Here is an 18,937-nt window from a genome sequence, read left to right on the forward strand (position 1 = left end):
TAAGTGGCAGAAGGTTTTAGTGTTATAACCAGAGTTTTGTTGGCAAGCTGTGATGGTACCTGATACTTTTTTTTGGTACCTCTGGTACATTTTTGTGACTTTCTGCAGAACCTTAGAAATGTGCTTACATCTTGCATGAGTACTCTGTTAAAACATTTTCAGGACTAGCTTTGCCATTTTAGGTAAGTCATTTTGAATTTTAATAAATACTAATTGAGTGTGAGTTAGTGTGAGAGTTAAATACAAGAGAAGTGTAAGACCATGTCTTCTTTATTTATTCTCATTGAGCAAATCTCATCTGCTGGATGTTATGCTGAGCTTGGGGGGGTGTGGATAGGAATTTGATCAAATCCTTGATCAAAGTCTCTGGTGCAGGTTGGGGAGTAGTATAAGGAAACAAACTATTAACAATACAGAATGGTAAGACCTATTCTGAGATTGAGAAGGGAGTTGTTCTTAAGCTCATTCTTAAAGGGCAAGACATAATTAATCAAGTAAATAAGGGTGGGAATGTGACAGGCATTGCCCCTGAGAGAACACTTACAAAGGTATGACCAACTTGGAAACTTTGCTAGAGTGTTAACAGTTATGGTTATGCCTCAGAAAAATTATTAAATTGAACACAGTTGTAGATTTAATTTGCTAGCTGAGTGAGAGATAGTTAAAATGTTTTAATTCTAGCTAGAAGTTATATGGGAAAGAGGTAGACGCCCTCCCCCAGGAGTGGGAGAGGGGGCCTATTCTTTCTTTTGGAGGATTTCAGGTATATCAGAGCAATATCTACCTTGGGAAATGGGAATGATGACAAGATTACAAGTATATCCTGACCTTGCTTGATAAGTCTTGAAATCTACAGAGTTCTTAAAAGGAAGAGAAATCTCTTTATGGAAGAGGTGTAATTGTCTTATTCTGGACATGAGCACTCAAGAAAATATACTAGTGTGAGACCCAGAAGTAAGCCTTATTTTACTAGCTGCTAATACTCAAAAAGCAAAATTTATTTTATGAACTATGTTTCATTCTCCCTGATGCTTCTGCCAGTTAAGTTAGCCCCAAACCTGGTCCAGAAAAGAAATCATGACCTGATTTGGAGTGTATACCTAGTGAGAGTCACATACAAGAACCACTCTCATTTTTGTCTGACCCTATAAATCGATGATAATGTCCCGATCTTTCTGTATTACGCATCTGTGATGGGCAGAGAACATTTAGGGAGTTAAAGCAGTTCAGTTGTGTATGGTTTGTGTCTCTTGATAATCCTGGTCTGATTCTCATGGTCTTGTCTGGTTTTCCTTTTTTCCATAAGTGCTGTACTTCTTAAATATTTCCATATCTCTAGAATGTAGCTTAAAAAAAAATCTAGAGTAGTTCTTTGTGTTAATTAAAAAATGATTCTTACTAAAGAAATCCTAATCAAGGAGGTTCTTTTGTGAAGATTCTGTCATCAATATTTAATAAGTGCCTAATATGTACCAGGAAGTGCTGAGGTTTTGAGAGTACATCAGTGAATAAAACAGACTTAAATACTTACCTGCAGGGAGCTTATATTCCACTGGGCAAGACAGACAATAAATATAATTAAAAGGCAAATTACATATATGTTAGAAGGTAATAAGTGCTATGGAGAAAAGATAGATGATAATGTGGGATTACTGCGGTGAGGGTGTGGTAGTAATTTTAAATAGGGTGGTCAGGGTAAGCCTCACTTAGAAAGTGCCATTTGAGCAAAGACTTGAAGGAGGTGAAGGAGTAAGCCATGTGAATATCTGAGGGAAGAACATTCCAGTTAGAGGAAGCAGCCAGTGCAGAATTTTTGAAGTAGTTTTGACCATGTCATAGTTGAGGAACAGAGGATCACTGTGACTTAGTTCAGTGAGCCAGGAATTGAGGGCAAGAGAGGTAATGGGCGTTGGGGAGGACTTTTAGGCTACTATGAGTACTTTGGCTTTTATGCTAAGTATAAGTGAATATAAACCCTAATAAGATCAAGTAACCTCAAATAGGAGTCCTTATTAGAGATCTAGGGTCAGGAGAAGGTAAGCAGTCAGAGAAGGAACTCTGTAACTTCTAGTCTTAGGATAGCATAAATTAATGTTGTATCCTAGACGTAAGATTATACCAAAACAAATAATAAGTTCTTTGCTGATATTTTGTACTTTATTTTTGATTGTAGGGACTTTCAGTTACCTTGATGATGTCCCATTTAAGATAGGAGACAAATTCAAAACACCAGCTAAAGTTGGTCTACCTATTGGCTTCTCCTTGCCTGATTGTTTGCAGGTTGTCAGAGAAGTACAGGTAAGTGGTAATTTTTAGTTAAAGTTTAGTACATTTAACATTTTAAGGAGTAAGAATTTGCTGTATAGTGAAATAGAAAAAAAATTTCTCCTGTCTCTTATTTGTGTTTCTGATAGCTCCTGTTATCGCTTGGCTCACACTGTCTCACTCACTCACACACAGGCGTGCGTACACACACACACGCACATTTATATATGTTTATATATCTGTTACAGATTTTGTGTAATCTGATTGTATGTTCCTGGGATTCTGTACCTTGTCCAAAACAAATCCCCATTGCTCATCTGACGTGCTTCTTCCTCTCTTTCCTTCTCTCTATTAATGTCCTCATTACCTTACGTAGTATTTTCTCTCTGCTGTGTCTTCCCTTTGCCATTCAGTTATTCCTTACCTTATTTTTTCACCTGGGCTATTTCAGTAGCCTCTTTAATGGGCTCCTCTACTTACAGCATTTTCCTTCTATTTTTCATATTGTTTCTAGAATAATATTCCTGAATTTAAAAACTTACAGTGATTCACCAACCTTACTGAATCAAGTCTAGACATAAGGTTATGGTCGAGTACCTTAGCTCATCATCTCCTCTATATTCCCTCCAAACCAGGATACTGTAGCAATTTGTTGAATGTACTGTGTGTATTACCTGTCTTTACCATGCTTTTCTCATGAGTTGTTATCCCCACTTGAAATATTATTCTCTTTCTCACCATACTAAAAGCTGTCTGCTTGTTAAAAATTTATCTATTCTAGACTGTGCTTAAATGCCATCTCCTCAGTAGCTTCTTTTTCAGCCCTTACATTTTTAAAGCTCAGTTATTTATAAATGTATAAAATTACATCTTGAAAGCAGCAAATAGCGCCATGTTACGTGACTTCCTACACACTTATTGACTGCCTGCTTTTGAGTGACGCTCTGCTAGGGTTGAGGATAAAGATAAATGCCTTAACCACTTTCCTCAAGGAGCTTACAGTTTAGAGAAGGAGTTACATGGAAAAACAGAAAGGTACGCTACTCACCCAAACACTTCTTCCTGTGACTCTAGATTTTTTAAAATACAACTTCCTGGCAAAGAAGGGGGATTTACTAAGGAATTACCATGTTACTCTAAAATGTATTCTTTGAAAAAAAAAATTGGGAATTCCCTGGTAGTCCAGTGGAAAGGATGCCGTGTTTTCACTGCCAAGGGCCCGGGTTCAGTCCCTGGTTGGGGAACTAAGATCCCACAAGCCAGGCAGTGTGGCCAAAAAAAATAATAATAATGAAAATAAATAAATAAATAAAATAAAATGTATTCTTTGTTTTACCTTCCAGTCTTTTTTAGGAAATAATCGTAGTGGGAGAACTTCAGTTATATTTTTTAAATAAAAGTTTTATTGATATAATTCACATACCATAAAATTTTCCCTTTTAAGGTATGCAAATAAATTTGTTTTTAGTATATTCACAGTTGCATAACTATCATTACCATCTCATTCCAGAATATTTTCATCACCCTGAAAAGAGACCCAGTGTCCATTAGCAGTCACTCCCTATTTTCCCCTTCCCCCAGCCCCTGGCAACCACTAAATCTACTTTCTGTCTCTCTGCATTTGCCTATTCTGGAATATCATATAAGTGGAATAATACAATATTTAGTCTTTTATATATAACTATTCATAAATATATATGTGACTGGTTTATTTTACTTCAGTGTTTTCAAGTTTTATCTATATTGTATGAATGAAGTATTAGTACTTCATTCATTATTATGGCTGAATAATTCCATTGTATTGATATATACCACAGTTTGTATATCCATTCATCAGTTGATAGACTTTTTTTTTTGGCTGTGTGGCTTACGGGATCTTAGTTCCCGACCAGGGATCGAACCCACGCCCCCTACGGTGGAAGCGTGGAGTCTTAAAACCACTGGACCACCAGGGAAGTCCCCAATTGATAGACATTTTTGATGGTTTCCAATTTTTTGGCTTTTAGGAATAATGCTGCTGTGAACTTTTTTTTTTGGCTGCATTGGGTCTTCATTGCTGCGTGTGGGCTTTCTCTAGTTGTGGCAAGCCAGAGCTACTCCTCCTTGTGGTGCGTGGGCTTCTCATTGCGATGGCTTCTCTTGTTGCAGAGCATGGGCTCTAGGCGAGCGGGCTTCCGTAGTTGCAGCACGTGGGCTCAGTAGTTGTGGTGAGCGGGCTTATTTGCTCCACGGCATGTGGGATCTTCCCTGACCAGGGATCGAACCCATGTCCCCTGCATTGGCGGGCAGATTCTTAACCACTGCGCCACCAGGGAAATCTGTGTTGTGAACATTTGTCTACAGGTTTTTGTGCAGACATATGCTTTCAGCTTTCTTGGGTATATACATAGGAGTGGAATTGCTGGGTCATATATTAACTATGTTTAACCTTTTGAGGAATTGCCAGACTAATTTCCAAAGTGGCTGCACGATTTTACAATCCTACCTACACTGCATGAAGTTTCCAGTTCCTCTACATCCTTGCCAACTTTTGTTATCATCTGTCTTTTTAGTTATTTATGTACATCCTAATGGGTGTGCAGTGGTCTTACGGTTTTTGTTTTTGTTTTTTTGGCCGCGTGGCATTTGGGATCCTAGTTGCCAGACCAGGGTTTGAACCCACGCCCCCTGCAGTGGAAGCATGGCATCTTAACCACTGGACCGCCAGGGAATTACCCCTCTTATGGTAGTTTTGATGTACATTTCTCTAGCTACTAATAATGTTGACTATCTTAGATGTTTTTGAATACTGAATCGATACTCCTTTTGTGTATGGAGACTTTATTGGGCCAGAAGAGATAGAGATTTCCCTTATGAAGTTTTACCTTGTTCTGTTTCCTTGGTGGCTTTTTTATTGGCAGCAACAAATATTCAGTAAATACCACTCTGTGTGCAGAATACTGCTAGCAATATGATTTAAATAACACCTCCATTTTATTTCAGTAGTCCTCATATTATTTGCTGCCTCATTGATTCATTCAGAAGGCTTGTTTGGAATCCCACATTGTTGCTGTTAATAGGCTTTGCTGGGAATTTTCTGTTTGATCAGTGTGATGCACTAATGAGTGCCTGGTACTGTGCCTGTCATACTCATCACACCCACTAATAACAAAAGAGGAGATCAAGGCTCCAAGCTCCATTCCTGTGTGGGCTGGCTGCAGTGTTTTTGTTCTCTAATTGCAGATAGCTTCCTTAAACTTTGACTGCCTAGGGTCTCCAGCGGGGGATTTGGCTGTGGTATTGGTGTGGTGTTGGCGCTGGCTCCCTCTCTATCCAGAGAAGAGTCAGACCTAGAGCCCTAGACAGCTTGAAGCTTCCTGTAACTTTTTCATATTTGCCCTTGCATGACAATACAAACTTGAGATTTCAGATTAAAAATCATCAAAGTGAGCCAGTAAAACATACATAAACCTTTGCACCCAGGTCCGGAAAGTTTTCACTGAAATGGTGGTAGTGGCCACAGTAGTGGAGGGTGGCCTTTAGTGTCACGGTTTAGAGCAGACTCTGGTTCAGCGATTCATGGGCTGGAATTGCCATGTAATAGCTGTGTAATCTTGTACATATTTTAAGGTTTTTATAAGGATTAAGTAAAATAATGCATTTATAATGCTTATTCTGGTTCCTGGTACTCCATAAATGTTAGATGATGTTATTATTTATTATTGTACACTCAAAAATCACATTGTTTTTCACTGTAATATTTCTGCTGTTTTTTCCTTTGTTTTTTCTTATGTTCCAAGTATTCTACATTACTTTGGTAATTATAAAAAAACAAAAAAGCACTAAAGAGGAAAGAAATTTACACTTGTTTTTGGGAGTAAAACTTCAGAGATCTGTGTTTACAGGCAGTGGGAAGTTGGTCACAGCCTCAGTTTTTGATGGAGGAAACCAGTTGCATAATTGCATTTCCTCCACAGTTAGAAGCAGCAACCTTTGCCCAGTGCTATTTTCTCACTATTCAGTTAGTGGTAGAAAGGAAGCCCTGTGATCCCCCAAGTGTCTTTTTGGGGCCCAGTAACTGGCTCAGGGTGTGTAAGTGAACTTCTTGACATGTGCGTTTCCAGGCTTCTTTTGTGTTGTTTGAAGCTGAAACGTTTAGGGATGACCTGAGGCACTTTATTGTTTCTTCTACTCTAAAACTCTAGGCCTACCGTGGCTCTAGGTCATGGTAGGCCTCCTTCCTCTCCCTTTCTCCTCTTTACTCTTATCGCGCCTCCAACCTTGAATGTGCACACATTGTTTAGCTTTTACTCTTTTCCATAGTGGCTGCGCCAGTTTACACTGCCACCAACAGTGTGTATGAAGGCTCCCTTTTCTCCCCATCCTCTCCAACACTTGTTATTTCTTGCCTTTTTGATAATAGCCATTTCGCTGGGTGTGAGGTGATATCTTATTGTGGCTTTGATTTGCATTTCCCTAATAATTAGTGATGTTGAACATCTCTTCATGTGCCTCTTGGCCATCTATATGGCTTCTTTGGAAGAATGTCTATTCAGATCCTCTGGCCATTTTTTAATCAGGTTGTTTGCTTTTTGTTGAGTTTGTATCGTAAAATCTTAATTTGGTTATGTCTAGATTTCTTAATAAGCAGTTTTTCTACATTTAGAGTACAGTCTGTTCACTGTAATTTGGTAGTGGTTTAGAGCATAGAATCTGTTGTCAGACTGCCTGGGTTCAGATCCAGGCTCTACCGCTGAACAGCTTTATGACCTTGAGCATAGCCCCTGTAATTGCTGAAAAAATCTAGAGAACTAATATATAAAAAGTGCTTAGAATCATGCATGGCACCTTGTAAGTGCTTCTTAAATACTAGGGGCTGTTGTTTTTATTGAGTGCGGGATCTATTTAGGGCATTGTGTTAGATAATGGAGACCTTAAGAGGGTCTAAAGCCCAGTTGCTGCCCACAAGAGGCTTGTGATAGTGTTGGGGAAATGTTTAGAGGAAGACTAAAGCTACTTGTGGTCACATGTGCTCAGCATCAAATAATAGAGACAGACACTATGTAAGAGTTCAGAGGAAGGAATGGGCCATCAGGAAAGCTTTATAGAGGAGGCAGCTGAGTTCTGCCTGAGCCACCAATGAAGAATTCTAAGAAGGGAAATAGCCTGAGGGGAGAGAAGCAAGGGAAGTGGCAAGGTACATTTGGCCTGGTATGTAGGATTAGAGGTGAGAGGAGCCCTTTCTAGTTAATTTCTAGAAGTAACCAGGGAGCATAGTTTGATTAAATCAAGTAAGATTAGGAAGTCTTAGTTTTCCTGAGTGGGGATCCTCCCAGACACCTTAATAAATGCTGCCTTGCCAGGGTGAGGAAGAAGTGAATTGGGTGGAGGAATTGGGTGGGGGAGGGGCAGCCACCTGGGTTCACACTTCCTTTATCTGATATATCTTTGCAGTATGACTTCTCTTTGGAAAAGAAAACCATTGAGTGGGCTGAAGATATTAAGAAAATCCAAGAAGCCCAGTGGGAAGCAGAGCGCAAGGCTGAGGAAGCAGAAGCTAAGGTGAATTCTAAGAGTGGCCCAGAGGGTGACAGCAAAATGAGCTTCTCCAAGACTCACGGTACAGCCACAATGCCACCTCCTATCAATCCCATCCTTGCCAGCTTACAGCACAACAGCATCCTCATGCCGACTCGGGTCAGCAGCAGTGCCACAAAACAGAAAGTTCTCAGCCCACCCCACACAAAGGCAGATTTCAATCCTGCTGACTTTGAGTGTGAAGAAGACCCGTTTGATAATCTGGAGTTAAAAACTATTGATGAGAAGGAAGAGCTGAGAAACATTCTGGTAGGAACCAGTGGACCCATTATGGCCCAGTTATTGGACAGTAACTTGCCTAGAGGTGGCTCTGGGTCTGTGTTACAGGATGAGGAGGTCCTGGCATCCCTGGAGCGGGCAACCCTAGATTTCAAGCCTCTTCACAAACCCAATGGCTTTATAACCTTACCACAGTTGGGCAACTGTGAAAAGATGTCGCTGTCTTCCAAAGTGTCCCTTCCCCCCATCCCTGCAGTAAGCAATATCAAGTCCCTGTCCTTCCCCAAACTTGACTCTGATGACAGCAGTCAGAAGACAGCCAAGATGGCAAGCACTTTCCATAGCACATCCTGCCTCCGCAGTGGCACGTTCCGGAATTCCCTAAAGCCTTCCACCCAAAGCAGTGCCAGTGAGCTCAATGGGCATCATGCTCTTGGGCTTTCAGCTTTGAACTTGGACAGTGGCACAGAGGTGCCAACCCTCACCCATTCCCAGATGCCTTCCCTCTCTGTCTTGTCTGTGTGCACAGAAGAATCATCACCTCCAAATACCTGTCCCACGGTAAGCCTTTTATAAATTTATTTATTTATTTTTGGTTGCGTTGGGTCTTCATTGCTGCGGGCGGGCTTTCTCTAGTTGTGGTGAGCGGGGGCTACTCTTCATTGTGGTGCGCGGGCTTCTCATTGTGGTGGCTTCTCTTGTTGTGGAGCATGGGCTCTAGGCACACGGGCTTCAGTAGTTGTGGCACACGGCCTCAGTAGCTGTGGCTCGTGGGCTCTAGGGCTTAGTAGTTGTGGCACACGGGCTTAGTTGCTCCACGGCACGTGGGATCTTCCCAGACCAGGAATCAAATCCATGTCCCCTGCATTGGCAGGCGGGTTCTTAACCACTGTGCCACCAGGGAAGTCCCACGGTAAGCCTTTTAAATCCCCCTGAATTAAAGCTCCACAGATTTCTAAATTCTACCCAGCAGTTGCCACCCTCACATTCTTCTTTGCAAGGTTTAGGGCAGGATGGGGCATGACCAAATTGACCTTGCTTACATTAAGTATATGTAGTTCTGTTTATTTTTCTGAGGACAGAGATTATTAGCTTTGCACCTAACCTGGTTAATGTTGGCTTGTTCCTCCCTGCATCTTTTTGGTCTTTTCCTTCAAAAAGATAATGTGTATCATGTGAATGATGTTTTCCTGCCTAATCAATTAGTTCTTTTCTGTGCTGCCATGTCTTGTGTTTGCATTTTTTAAAGGCTTTCTTTCTTTGTACCTTTTTACTTTTTCCTATTAGCTTTCTTAATTTTTTTATGGTTGCTTGGTATTCCTCCTTTTATCTTCTCCCTACCTCCCTCTCCTTCCTCTTTCCATCTCACTCTGCCTTGAAGTTTGGCTCTTTTGTGTTTGACTAATTTGGGGTTATGTTTTTCAAACTGGGCGGTACTTTAGTAACTGGGGCATAATTTGTATTGGAAGTTTCAGCAAAAGATAGAAATTTGTCATTTTTAAACCTATAGGTTTTAATCCTGCAATTACTTTTTTTTTCTTACTACTAAGAATTGTGCAGTTTTCTCCAAAGGGAGGGAGAGGGGAAGGTTGGAAGTCAGATTTAGTGTTGAAGGGTGGATTGATACGAAAGTTGTAATTTGTATCATCTTGAAGAAAATCTGATTTGTCACACAAGAGAGATGCATACATATACAGGGAGGTTACTTTATGTGGTTGTTTCAGCCCCACAGAACAATTGCATTATAGAATAGAAATCACAGAAGACCAAGAACCTTTTGCTACACCAGTTCAGATTTTTTAAATGACAGCATATCAAGACAGTATTTAGAGCCAGAAAGGAGCCTGATTGTATTAGTGGGAAATCTCTGAGAGACCATAATAAGCCAGCTATTAGCTGGTAGAAAAGATGAGCCTTGGCCTGCCTTACAAAGAGTGCAAGTTCCCAGCAGTGACATTCTTGGTAAATGATTTTCTCTGTGTGAGTGCTTCCATTGTCAGAGCTTACTGCTGCCCGTAAACTTCCATGGACCCTGGCCCAGAGAAACTAAATAGAGTGCATAACATCTCCTAGGGTGGACCTTATCCTAATTCCTCCTGGTTTGTGGTTGGACTTTGGTCAGCAGGATACTCCTCTTGGCTTTGTGACTCATTGTGTGCTTTAGAGGAATTAAAAGCACTCTGAAAGGTTCCCCCACCCCCACCGACTTAGAGTGTCAGCGGAAACCATGCTTCACCCTGGCCTGGGGACTGACTGCCTTTGGGGGGCAAATATAAACAGAGTTGGAGTTCTGATGATCTTTTTTTTTTTTTTGCGGTATGTGGGCCTCTCACCGTTGTGGCCTCTCCTGCTGCGGAACACAGGCTCCGGACGCACAGGCTCAGTGGCCATGGCTCACGGGCCCAGCAGCTCTGTGGCATGCGGGATCCTCCCGGACCGGGGCACGAACCCGCGTCCCCTGCATCGGCAGGCGGACTCTCAACCACTGCACCACCAGGGAAGCCCAGAGTTCTGGTGATCTTTTAAGGAAGTCATGACCCTTACCTCCAGGGAGCAAAGCCTAGTTCCCATCCTGGCTTTCTATCCTTAGTGCGAGTCTTTGAGGCCCACGGTAGGAGCTTCCCAGTGAGAGAAGCACTTCTCTCCAAGATAGGGACTTGAGGCAGGTGGGTGGTGACGGTGGTCAGCTGGACTGTATACATTCTTCAAATAGGAACTCCTAGGGAAGTGTTCCTGGAATTTGATTCTTGTCGGCTATTTCAGGCCCAGTGTTTGGGTCTCATTTTTTAGATTTTGATTTCATGTTTCACTGTTTTATATAAACTAATCTTAGAAGTTGAGAACTCCATGGGATCATGTTAAGAGGAACAATCTTGTGATATGCCCTTATTCTGTGTCCAGCATAGACCTGCCTGACCTAGCACCAGGGCCTCTTCCCACTGCCCCTCAACCCTTCAAGGAGTCTTGCTCTGCTCACAGGTTAGGCTCATTCTGCCATTGGGTTCTCTTTCTCCGGCTATGGATATCTATTTCCCACTTTTTCACAGTTACTTCAGCAAAATATTTGCCTTTTTCCTTATACTTCTGAGTTCTCAATTTACTAATTTTGGCCAAGAAGCATACGAGTAGTGCCAGTTTGCTTTTAAATTGTATCCTAAATAATTTTCATTACATACAATCTCTTAGCTTTTCGGTGTTTGAATCTGTTGATCGTTTCTTATGTTGCCATTGCTTTAATACTTACAGTAGAGTCCTTCTCCATCTCTAGATTTAAAAAATGAGGGACTTCCCTACCAGTCCAGTGGTTAGGACTTGGCGCTTTCACTGCTGTGGCCCCAGGTTCGATCCCTGGTTGGGGAACTAAGATCCCACAAGCCATGTGGTACAGCCAAAAAAAGAAGAAAAAGAAAAGGAAGAAATAGGAAGCCTCAAAAAAGAAATAAACAAATGAAAAAAATTTTTAATAAATAAAAATAAAAAATGAATTTATTTTTATCAAAGTACTACAAACATATTTTAATGAAATCAAGTAGCATTTAAAAGGCTTGTATTGAAAAACAGTAGCTCCCTGCCTCACCTCTCCCCAGTTCCAGTTTTGCTTCCCATAGTCAGGCACTTTTGACCTTTAAACTGTTTATGCTGGGATTTATCTCTGTATTTCTGAATTAGATGCTTACATTTTTCTAAATTTATCAATTTTAGACAGGTTTATACTTCCTGTTGCAGTAGTTGAGGATTTAGCTCTGATAATAGCCCCTCCTCTACCTTCTTCCTGTACCTCCCATCATATTTATATCACAAATTTCGGTTCAGTTAATGTTATTGTTCATATTATTATGGTTGGGTAAATATTTATTACTGAGTTCAGATGGTGTACTCTGGTGATGATGATGATTTTTTTGGTAGCTTTTTGTTTCTCTAGTTTAACTGCCCCATTAAAAAAGTCTGCATGGTTTCTTTGTGCCTGTTGCTAATTTTGTCCAAATGCTCCAAAAGAGCTGCCAAAGACCTAATGATAATTTTCTTGTTCAAATACATTCAAGCATGTTGGTCAACCTGTCTGATTTTGTCTTTTTTGGGGGGGGGGGGTTCTTTGTTGCTGCGTGCGGGCTTTCTCTACCTGTAGTGAGCGAGAGCTACTCTTCGTTGCGGCACGCGGGCTTCTCAGTGCAGGGGCTTCTCGTTGCGGAGCACGGGCTCTAGGCACACGGGCTTCAGTAGTTGCTGCGCATGGGCTCAGTAGTTGTGTGCAGGTTTCAGTAGTTGTGGCTCGTGGGCTGCAGAACACAAGCTCAGTAGTTGTGGCGCGTGGGCTTAGTTGCTCCACAGCATGTGGGATCTTCCCAGACCAGGGATCAAACCCGTGTCCCCTGTGTTGGCAGGCAGATTCTTAACGACTGCGCCACCAGGGAAGTCCTATTTTTGAGTCCTTGAATATCTAAAAATGTCTTAATTTTACCCTCACATGTGAATAATACTTTGGATTTAGATTTCTTAGTTGAAGGTCATTTTTCTTCAAGAATTTTTAAGACATTGCTCCCTTAAAAAAAAAATTCAAATTTAAGTATAAGCTCCACTGATTTCTAGCAATACAGTGCTATTCTGATTTCTTCCCCTACTCCCACAAGCTTTCTTTTCTTCATTTCTGGAGATTAGAAATTTACCAGTGATGGGCTTTGTTCATTCATTGTGCTTGGCCCTCCTGGATCCAAAGGCTCAGCTCAGTTTTCAAAATCTGGTTGATGTGGTTCGTTGCTTTGTATTTTCTTTTTTGTATTTTCTATCTCTTTGACTTTATGTTTTACTTTCTGGGATATATCCTTGCCTGTGTATAACCCTTTTTTTTTTAATATCATAATCTTTTAAATAAAATTTTTACTTTATTTTAAATTTCCAAGTGTTTTGTCTTTTCCGTCTTCTGGTTTGGTCTTATGTTGGCTTTGGCTTTCTATTCACATTTAAGAGTGAGGCACTAAAATAAATCAAAACGGAGAATGTGTATGTTGGGGTGTGCTTGCTGATCATGAAGATTCACTATAGGCTGAAGGTTAGTTGGCTTTGAGGGGAGCTCTGCAAAACATCAACATGTGAAGGTCTTGGGGGCTATTAAAATTTATCTAGAGAGTTCTGCTTGAATGCTAAAGAAGGTGGGGAATGCTGGTGTAGTTACTTAGTCCCTTTTGGTTCTTGCACCTCACTCTGCCATATGCTGTGCTTGGTATCCTTAGTCCTTTTTGGCTCACGTTTTCTAGAGACTTAATGTTCTGCCTCCTGCAAAGGTGAGGTGGGGAAGGTCTGCCTGAGGGTTTTCTGCTCTGATCACTGCCTTCGTTTCTTGCCTTATCCCAACAGTACCCGGTGCTTCCAAATGCTGAACCCGTCTCTCTCGGGGTCTCCAGGGGCGTGTAACTTCATTGCCTCTGCCCATTACTCTGCCTCCATTAGCATTCCACCTTCTAAAATTTCATTGAAATATATTGTCCTCTGCTGTTCCCTCTTTTTCTTTGACCTTAAAGGTTAATACAGTTTTAATTGTTTTATTATCATTTTAGTGGGTTTTGGAGGGGAGGAGAATCAGTGTCAAGTTATTGTGTTAAATGAAAATCCCCCCTTTGAAATCCTAATAGAGCTCCACTTATTCAGTAACTGATTAGGGGTAAGTTTCAAGCTCAAAGCCAGGCCTTAGGCATCTAGAAATGCATGTGTCATGGAAACTAACCTCTAGGAGCTCATACTGTGTGTAATAAGTACTGTGCCAGCAGTGCGACCAAAATGCTGTTTGGCTATTGGTATTCTCAAGCCCAGGTAGAGCCTGCCCCTGAAAAGAGAGAGACAATCTTGGGGCCTGCAGTGGCCAGAGGGTGTGATGCAGTTCCCATGCCCTGTCGTGACTCCTGTAACCTAATGACTGAGCCCCACGATTGGACTGCCTGGAGTATGCTGTGGGTGAGATGGTTAAGCAGAAACTACTGGCTTTTAGGCCTGTAGAATCTTCTTGGTTTTTCCCAGCTGACTTGGAGGAGAGCATCCGGTTATAGCTATATAATTTGTTTTTAATATTTTATTTTTAGTTTAATAATATATTTTAAAATATTTATTTGTTTGTTTTTGGCCACTTTGGGTCTTCATTGCTGCGCACAGGCTTTCTCTAGTTGCGGCGAGCAGGGGCTACTCTTCATTGTGGTGCGCGGGCTTCTCATTGCTGTGGCTTCTCTTGTTGTGGAGCACGGGCTCTAGGCACGTGGGCTTCAGTAGTTGTGGAGCGTGGGCTTCAGTAGCTGTGGCTCGTGGGCTCTGGTGCACAGGCTCAGTAGTTGTGGTGCACGGGCTTAGTTGCTCTGCAGCATGTGGGATCTTCCCGGACCAGGGCTCGAACCCGTGTCCCCTGCATTGGCAGGCGGATTTCAAACCACTGCACCACCAGGGAAGTCCGGAGCTATATAATTTTGAACATGCTTTTAGGATAGCAGGCTCCTTTCCCTCCTCCCTTCCCCACCCCGGCCCCCCGCAAAAAAAAAAAGAAAGAAAATTTTGTTGAAAAACTTTCCCTGGTTCTTCAGAGCTGGGCCAAGCTGTCAAACAGCTTGTGACCTTGTTCCCATGGTGGTTCTGTCCTTTGGCCTGGGAGTGAGCTGCCTTTTTGCCTTGGGGCTGACTCATTATCAGAAGTGGTGGGAGGATTTAATCCTGGGAATCTGTCCACCAGTCAGGCTGGGGTTAGTAAGGTCCAGTAGCAGCAGGGCCCTAGAGACCACAGTCCAGTCCTTGAGGGCACAGCCTGGAGTGGGTAGCAGTCCTTCAGTCTTGGCTCCATACAACAGCGGCTATTGCAGGGAATCAAAGCACAGTGCATGGTGTGGGGCAGAGATGGAGTGCCCTCAGAGCATGGGAGCCCTGAGCTGGCCAAGTGTGGGAACTGCGCTGGCAGTCTCTGCCCAGCCAGCGATAGTAGAAGCGAGGATGGACACATTACTGGCAGAGTCAGTCCAGAGTGGGGGTGTTTGAGGTTACTGATCCCTTTAGGACTCAGATACGGCAGGCTACGAAAGGGATAAAGGAGCCTTGGAGAGAAATAACAGCAGCCAGCTTGGGCATCAGTCCCGAATGTAGTTTTCAGAACTTCTTTCTCCACCTCAAGCCCAGGGGGTTTGGGCATGGAAGAGCATGTGGCTCTTGTGGTGGTTCCTCACTCTGCAAGGTGGGATGAAGGCAGAGGACAGCCACAGTTGCAGGTGTCTTCCCAGTTTTTCTCTCTCTCAGCTGGAGCTCCCCTACCACTCTTCAGTCTTCTTCAAGATGTCTGGCCAGAAACCTGGCCCTTGCTTGCAGGCAGGTTGCTTGACTGGGAGGTTTCATTAGGTCAGAAACGACAAGCCCCTGGATTGGGCTACATGTCTTTCTTCTTGCCTTAATCCTTTTGTTTCTCCACCACCAGGTCACACCTCCTAATCTCTCAATGTCACAAGTGCCCAACACTCCCAGCTGTCCCCAGGCTTACTCTGAACTGCAGACGCTGTCCCCCAGTGAGCGGCATTGTGTGGAGACGGTGGTCAGCATGGGCTACTCATATGAGTGTGTCTTGAAAGCCATGAAGAAGAAAGGAGAGAATATTGAGCAGGTGAGCGGTTAGTCAGCCATGGGGCAGGGCGGGGGTAGGAGAGAGGTCCCACATCTCTGGAGCTGGAATAGTGTCTTGCCTTTATCCTAGAGTCCCTCAGACTCACAGCACCATTGTCTTTTCCTGTGACTTGAGGGGGTGTGGGCAGGACTCAGGGTGCTTTGTTGGGCAAACCAGCAGCCTCAGCAGCAGTGCTTTGCAGCTTCTGCTTTGGGGGCTGCTCTGAGACCTAGGCTGAAGGAGAGCTTTGAGAGTATTGGAGTTGTTGACTGTTACCCAGTTATCCCCTTCTCTGCCTCTCCTGAGACAGCATTCTAGGCTTGAGGTATGGTCAGATGTCTTCTTCCAGAAATGTTTATCCTGTCAGGACTGCCCAGGGAGTTCCAAAATAGTGTACTGGAGTCCTAAACCTTGGGGGCACTTTCTGACTTGGGTGGTTTCTTAGAAGAATATCTTGGGACTTCCCTGGTGGCGCAGTGGTTAAGAATCCACCTGCCAGTGCAGGGGGCACGGGTTCGAGCCCCGGTCCGGGAAGATCCCACATGCCACGGAGCAACTAAGCCCGTGCGCCACAACTACTGAGCCTGTGCTGTAGAGCCCATGAGCCATGAGTACTGAGCCCACGTGCCACCACTACTGAAGCCCATGTGCCTAGAGCTCATGCTCTGTGACAAGAAGTCACTGCAGTGAGAAACCCGCACACCACAACTAGGGAGAAAGCCTGTGCGCAGCAATGAAGACCCAGTGCAGCCAATGATGATAATGATGCTAATAATAATAAATAAATAAATTTAGAAAAAAGAAAAGTCACCATTAAAAAAAAAAGAATATCCTGCCTAGGCTGTGGAATTGACATCAGCTGGGAGATGTGAGTCAGCTGTGACAGGAACTCCTTTGAAAAATGGCTATGCATGTTTAGAAGGGTGTACCTATCAGCAAGTAGCCACTGAGGTACTGCTGTGTTGGACACAATTCAAGGCACAAAATCAAGTCCTATCTAGGATCTAATAGCCAGGGTGGGGAGCAGATGTCACACTTGTAGGTTTGTGTAAGACTTTTGGGAAGCGCAGACAAGAGTGGCAATAGGTGCTTAAACCTTTCTCTTTTCTTAGATTCTCGACTATCTCTTTGCACATGGACAGCTCTGTGAGAAGGGCTTTGACCCTCTTTTAGTGGAAGAGGCTCTGGAAATGCAGCAGTGTTCAGAGGAAAAGGTAGGAACCTTCATGCTTCACGGGAACCCTCTGGAAAGAAGGGACAAAGTAGTCTGTCTTGGTCCTCCTGGACTACAACCTTCATCCCTTCCAGTGACTGTAGGCAGAGGTAGTTGAAGCACAGAATTTCTCATGTCCAGAAAGGCATTTGGCTAGTTTTGCTCAGATAAAGTATCGGGTTGAAGACTATCTAGAATCCCAGGGAAGAGACGGGAAAAATGACCTGGGCAAAAAGCCATATTTTTGGATGTTGGGGGAGATTGCTAGTCACTTCACCTAGGCTGCTAGCCAGAAAGCAGCCATTTCTGGGTTCAGTATCCTGCTGGGTGGGAACACAGATGTGGATGGTGGGACCTGAGTGAAGGTCAGCAAGGTTTGGGACTGGGCATGGCTCCTGATGGACGATTGGCCATGGCATCAACCTGTCTTCCTCCACAGCCTCGCTTCCTCTATGGCCCTCCTCTGCTTGCTAGGGGACCTCAGAGAGGCTCATGAGGCTCTGGCAAAGAACGCTCCCCCAAGCAGCCCCCTTACACACATATTCCTCCACTCAGCTGTGCTGTGTGGCTTGGACCCCTTTCTTGAGTCTGTATTCTCTTATTTCCCTTAGATGATGGAGTTTCTTCAGTTAATGAGCAAATTTAAGGAAATGGGCTTTGAACTGAAAGATATTAAGGAAGTTCTGCTATTACACAACAATGACCAGGACAATGCTTTGGAAGACCTCATGGCTCGGGCGGGAGCCAGCTGAGACCAGGCTCTGCCTAGGCCCTGCCACGGAGCCCCCCCCCCACCCCCCCGCCGAAGGCCCTGAGGAGACCACCTGTGGGGAAGAAGGGGCACGCTTCCGGATTTTCTTTTGGGGGTGGAAGGTCAGGTGTAGAGACTGTGTTTGCCAAGTCTCTATGAGCCTAGGTCCTGAGCTGGGGAAAAAGTGGGGAAGATTTGGGCGTGCATATGCCCCCGGAACTGTCCCGGCTCCGTCCACAGTAAAAGTATTTGTATTCTGAGAAGTGTCCTTCCCACCTTGGCCATCCAGAGAGACTTCCCTGGTCTTTCTGGGGTCTGTATGGCCTCAGCCGAAACCTGTCCCAGCTGCCAAAAGGAGTTGGGGAGAAGGAGGTGGGAGGGCCAGACTCAGTGCTGCTGTGGGGCTAGATGTTTCCCTTCTCTGCAAGGGTGGACTGACCTCTAATCCAAGTTGAGTGCAATTGAAAGGTTCTTCCAGGGTTTTGTTTTTTTCCCCCTTTAACGATGTCACTTAGTGTTAACACTGGTTCTGCAATGTCTCTGAGGTGCAAAGAATGCCCTTTTCCCCTTGGGGCCCTGAGTTTGCCTTTTCTGCCAGGCAGTTACCATACTTCCCTGCCCCAGCCTGTTTCTTTGGCCTGGTTTGGACCACAGTCTTCTGCTACCCGAGATTTTAGAGCCCCCTGCTCTAGAAAACAGTTGTCAGTTTAAGAAATCATTGGCCCCTTCCTAGCACATCAAGTGGGGAAGAAAGAGGCTGTGATTTAGTCACCCAGCACTAACTCCACCTCAGTTCTCCCTGGAGAACAGCCTCTCCCTCCAGCCCCCTGCTCTAGGATGACACAATGAATAACACCTAGTCATAGAAATTAGTCTTTGGTTTGTTTTGTATTATGTTGTACATCATTAAAGATCTAAATACAAAGGATATACAGTCTTGATGAATCTAAAGTAATTTGCTAACTATTTTGATTTTTCAGAGAGAACTACTAATAAAAATCTAAAAGGTATATCCTGCTGTGATAACTTCTTTATTGTCAAGGACTGTTATACTGCAGGGTGGAAGTGAGTGAGTGGTAAAGGGATTTGCTGGGGATGGAACAGGAGCTAACCATTTTCTGTCATTTCAGTACTTTCTTCCAACTCTTAGGCCCATGGGACCCAGGAGCTGGCCCCCCAGTCTGCCCTGGTTTTCGGTTTGTAAAGGCAGGTGTAGACAAGGGTCTGTTTAAACTTGACCTAGCCCAGTCTCTGGGTCAAGGACATAGACATATGCCTTCCTGCAAGACTGACT

The 18,937-nt window shown here is 43.6% G+C and overlaps 1 protein-coding gene across 4 annotated transcripts in view; it reads left to right on the forward strand.

Annotated features, from left to right (window-relative positions):
* The window catches only part of UBAP1 (ubiquitin associated protein 1), a 55,942-nt gene extending 37,259 nt beyond the window's left edge, over positions 1–18,683 (forward strand). For 2 of the 4 annotated variants that reach the window (XM_082842567.1, XM_082842568.1), the window contains exons 3-7: positions 2,174–2,298; positions 7,699–8,622; positions 15,497–15,679; positions 16,792–16,893; positions 17,504–18,683. In XM_082842567.1, coding sequence (XP_082698693.1) covers positions 2,174–2,298; positions 7,699–8,622; positions 15,497–15,679; positions 16,792–16,893; positions 17,504–17,644 — 1,475 coding nt within the window. In that variant the 3' untranslated portion in view covers positions 17,645–18,683. Of the gene's footprint in view, positions 1–1,857; positions 2,299–7,698; positions 8,623–15,496; positions 15,680–16,791; positions 16,894–17,503 lie in introns of those variants that run through there. The other 2 variants (XM_082842566.1, XM_082842569.1) reach the window with 2 other exon arrangements.
* The last annotated feature ends 254 nt before the right edge of the window (positions 18,684–18,937 follow it).

The sequence above is a fragment of the Leucopleurus acutus genome (genome assembly GCF_964270905.1).
Source record: "Leucopleurus acutus genome assembly, chromosome: 7".
Lineage (NCBI taxonomy): Eukaryota > Metazoa > Chordata > Mammalia > Artiodactyla > Delphinidae > Leucopleurus > Leucopleurus acutus.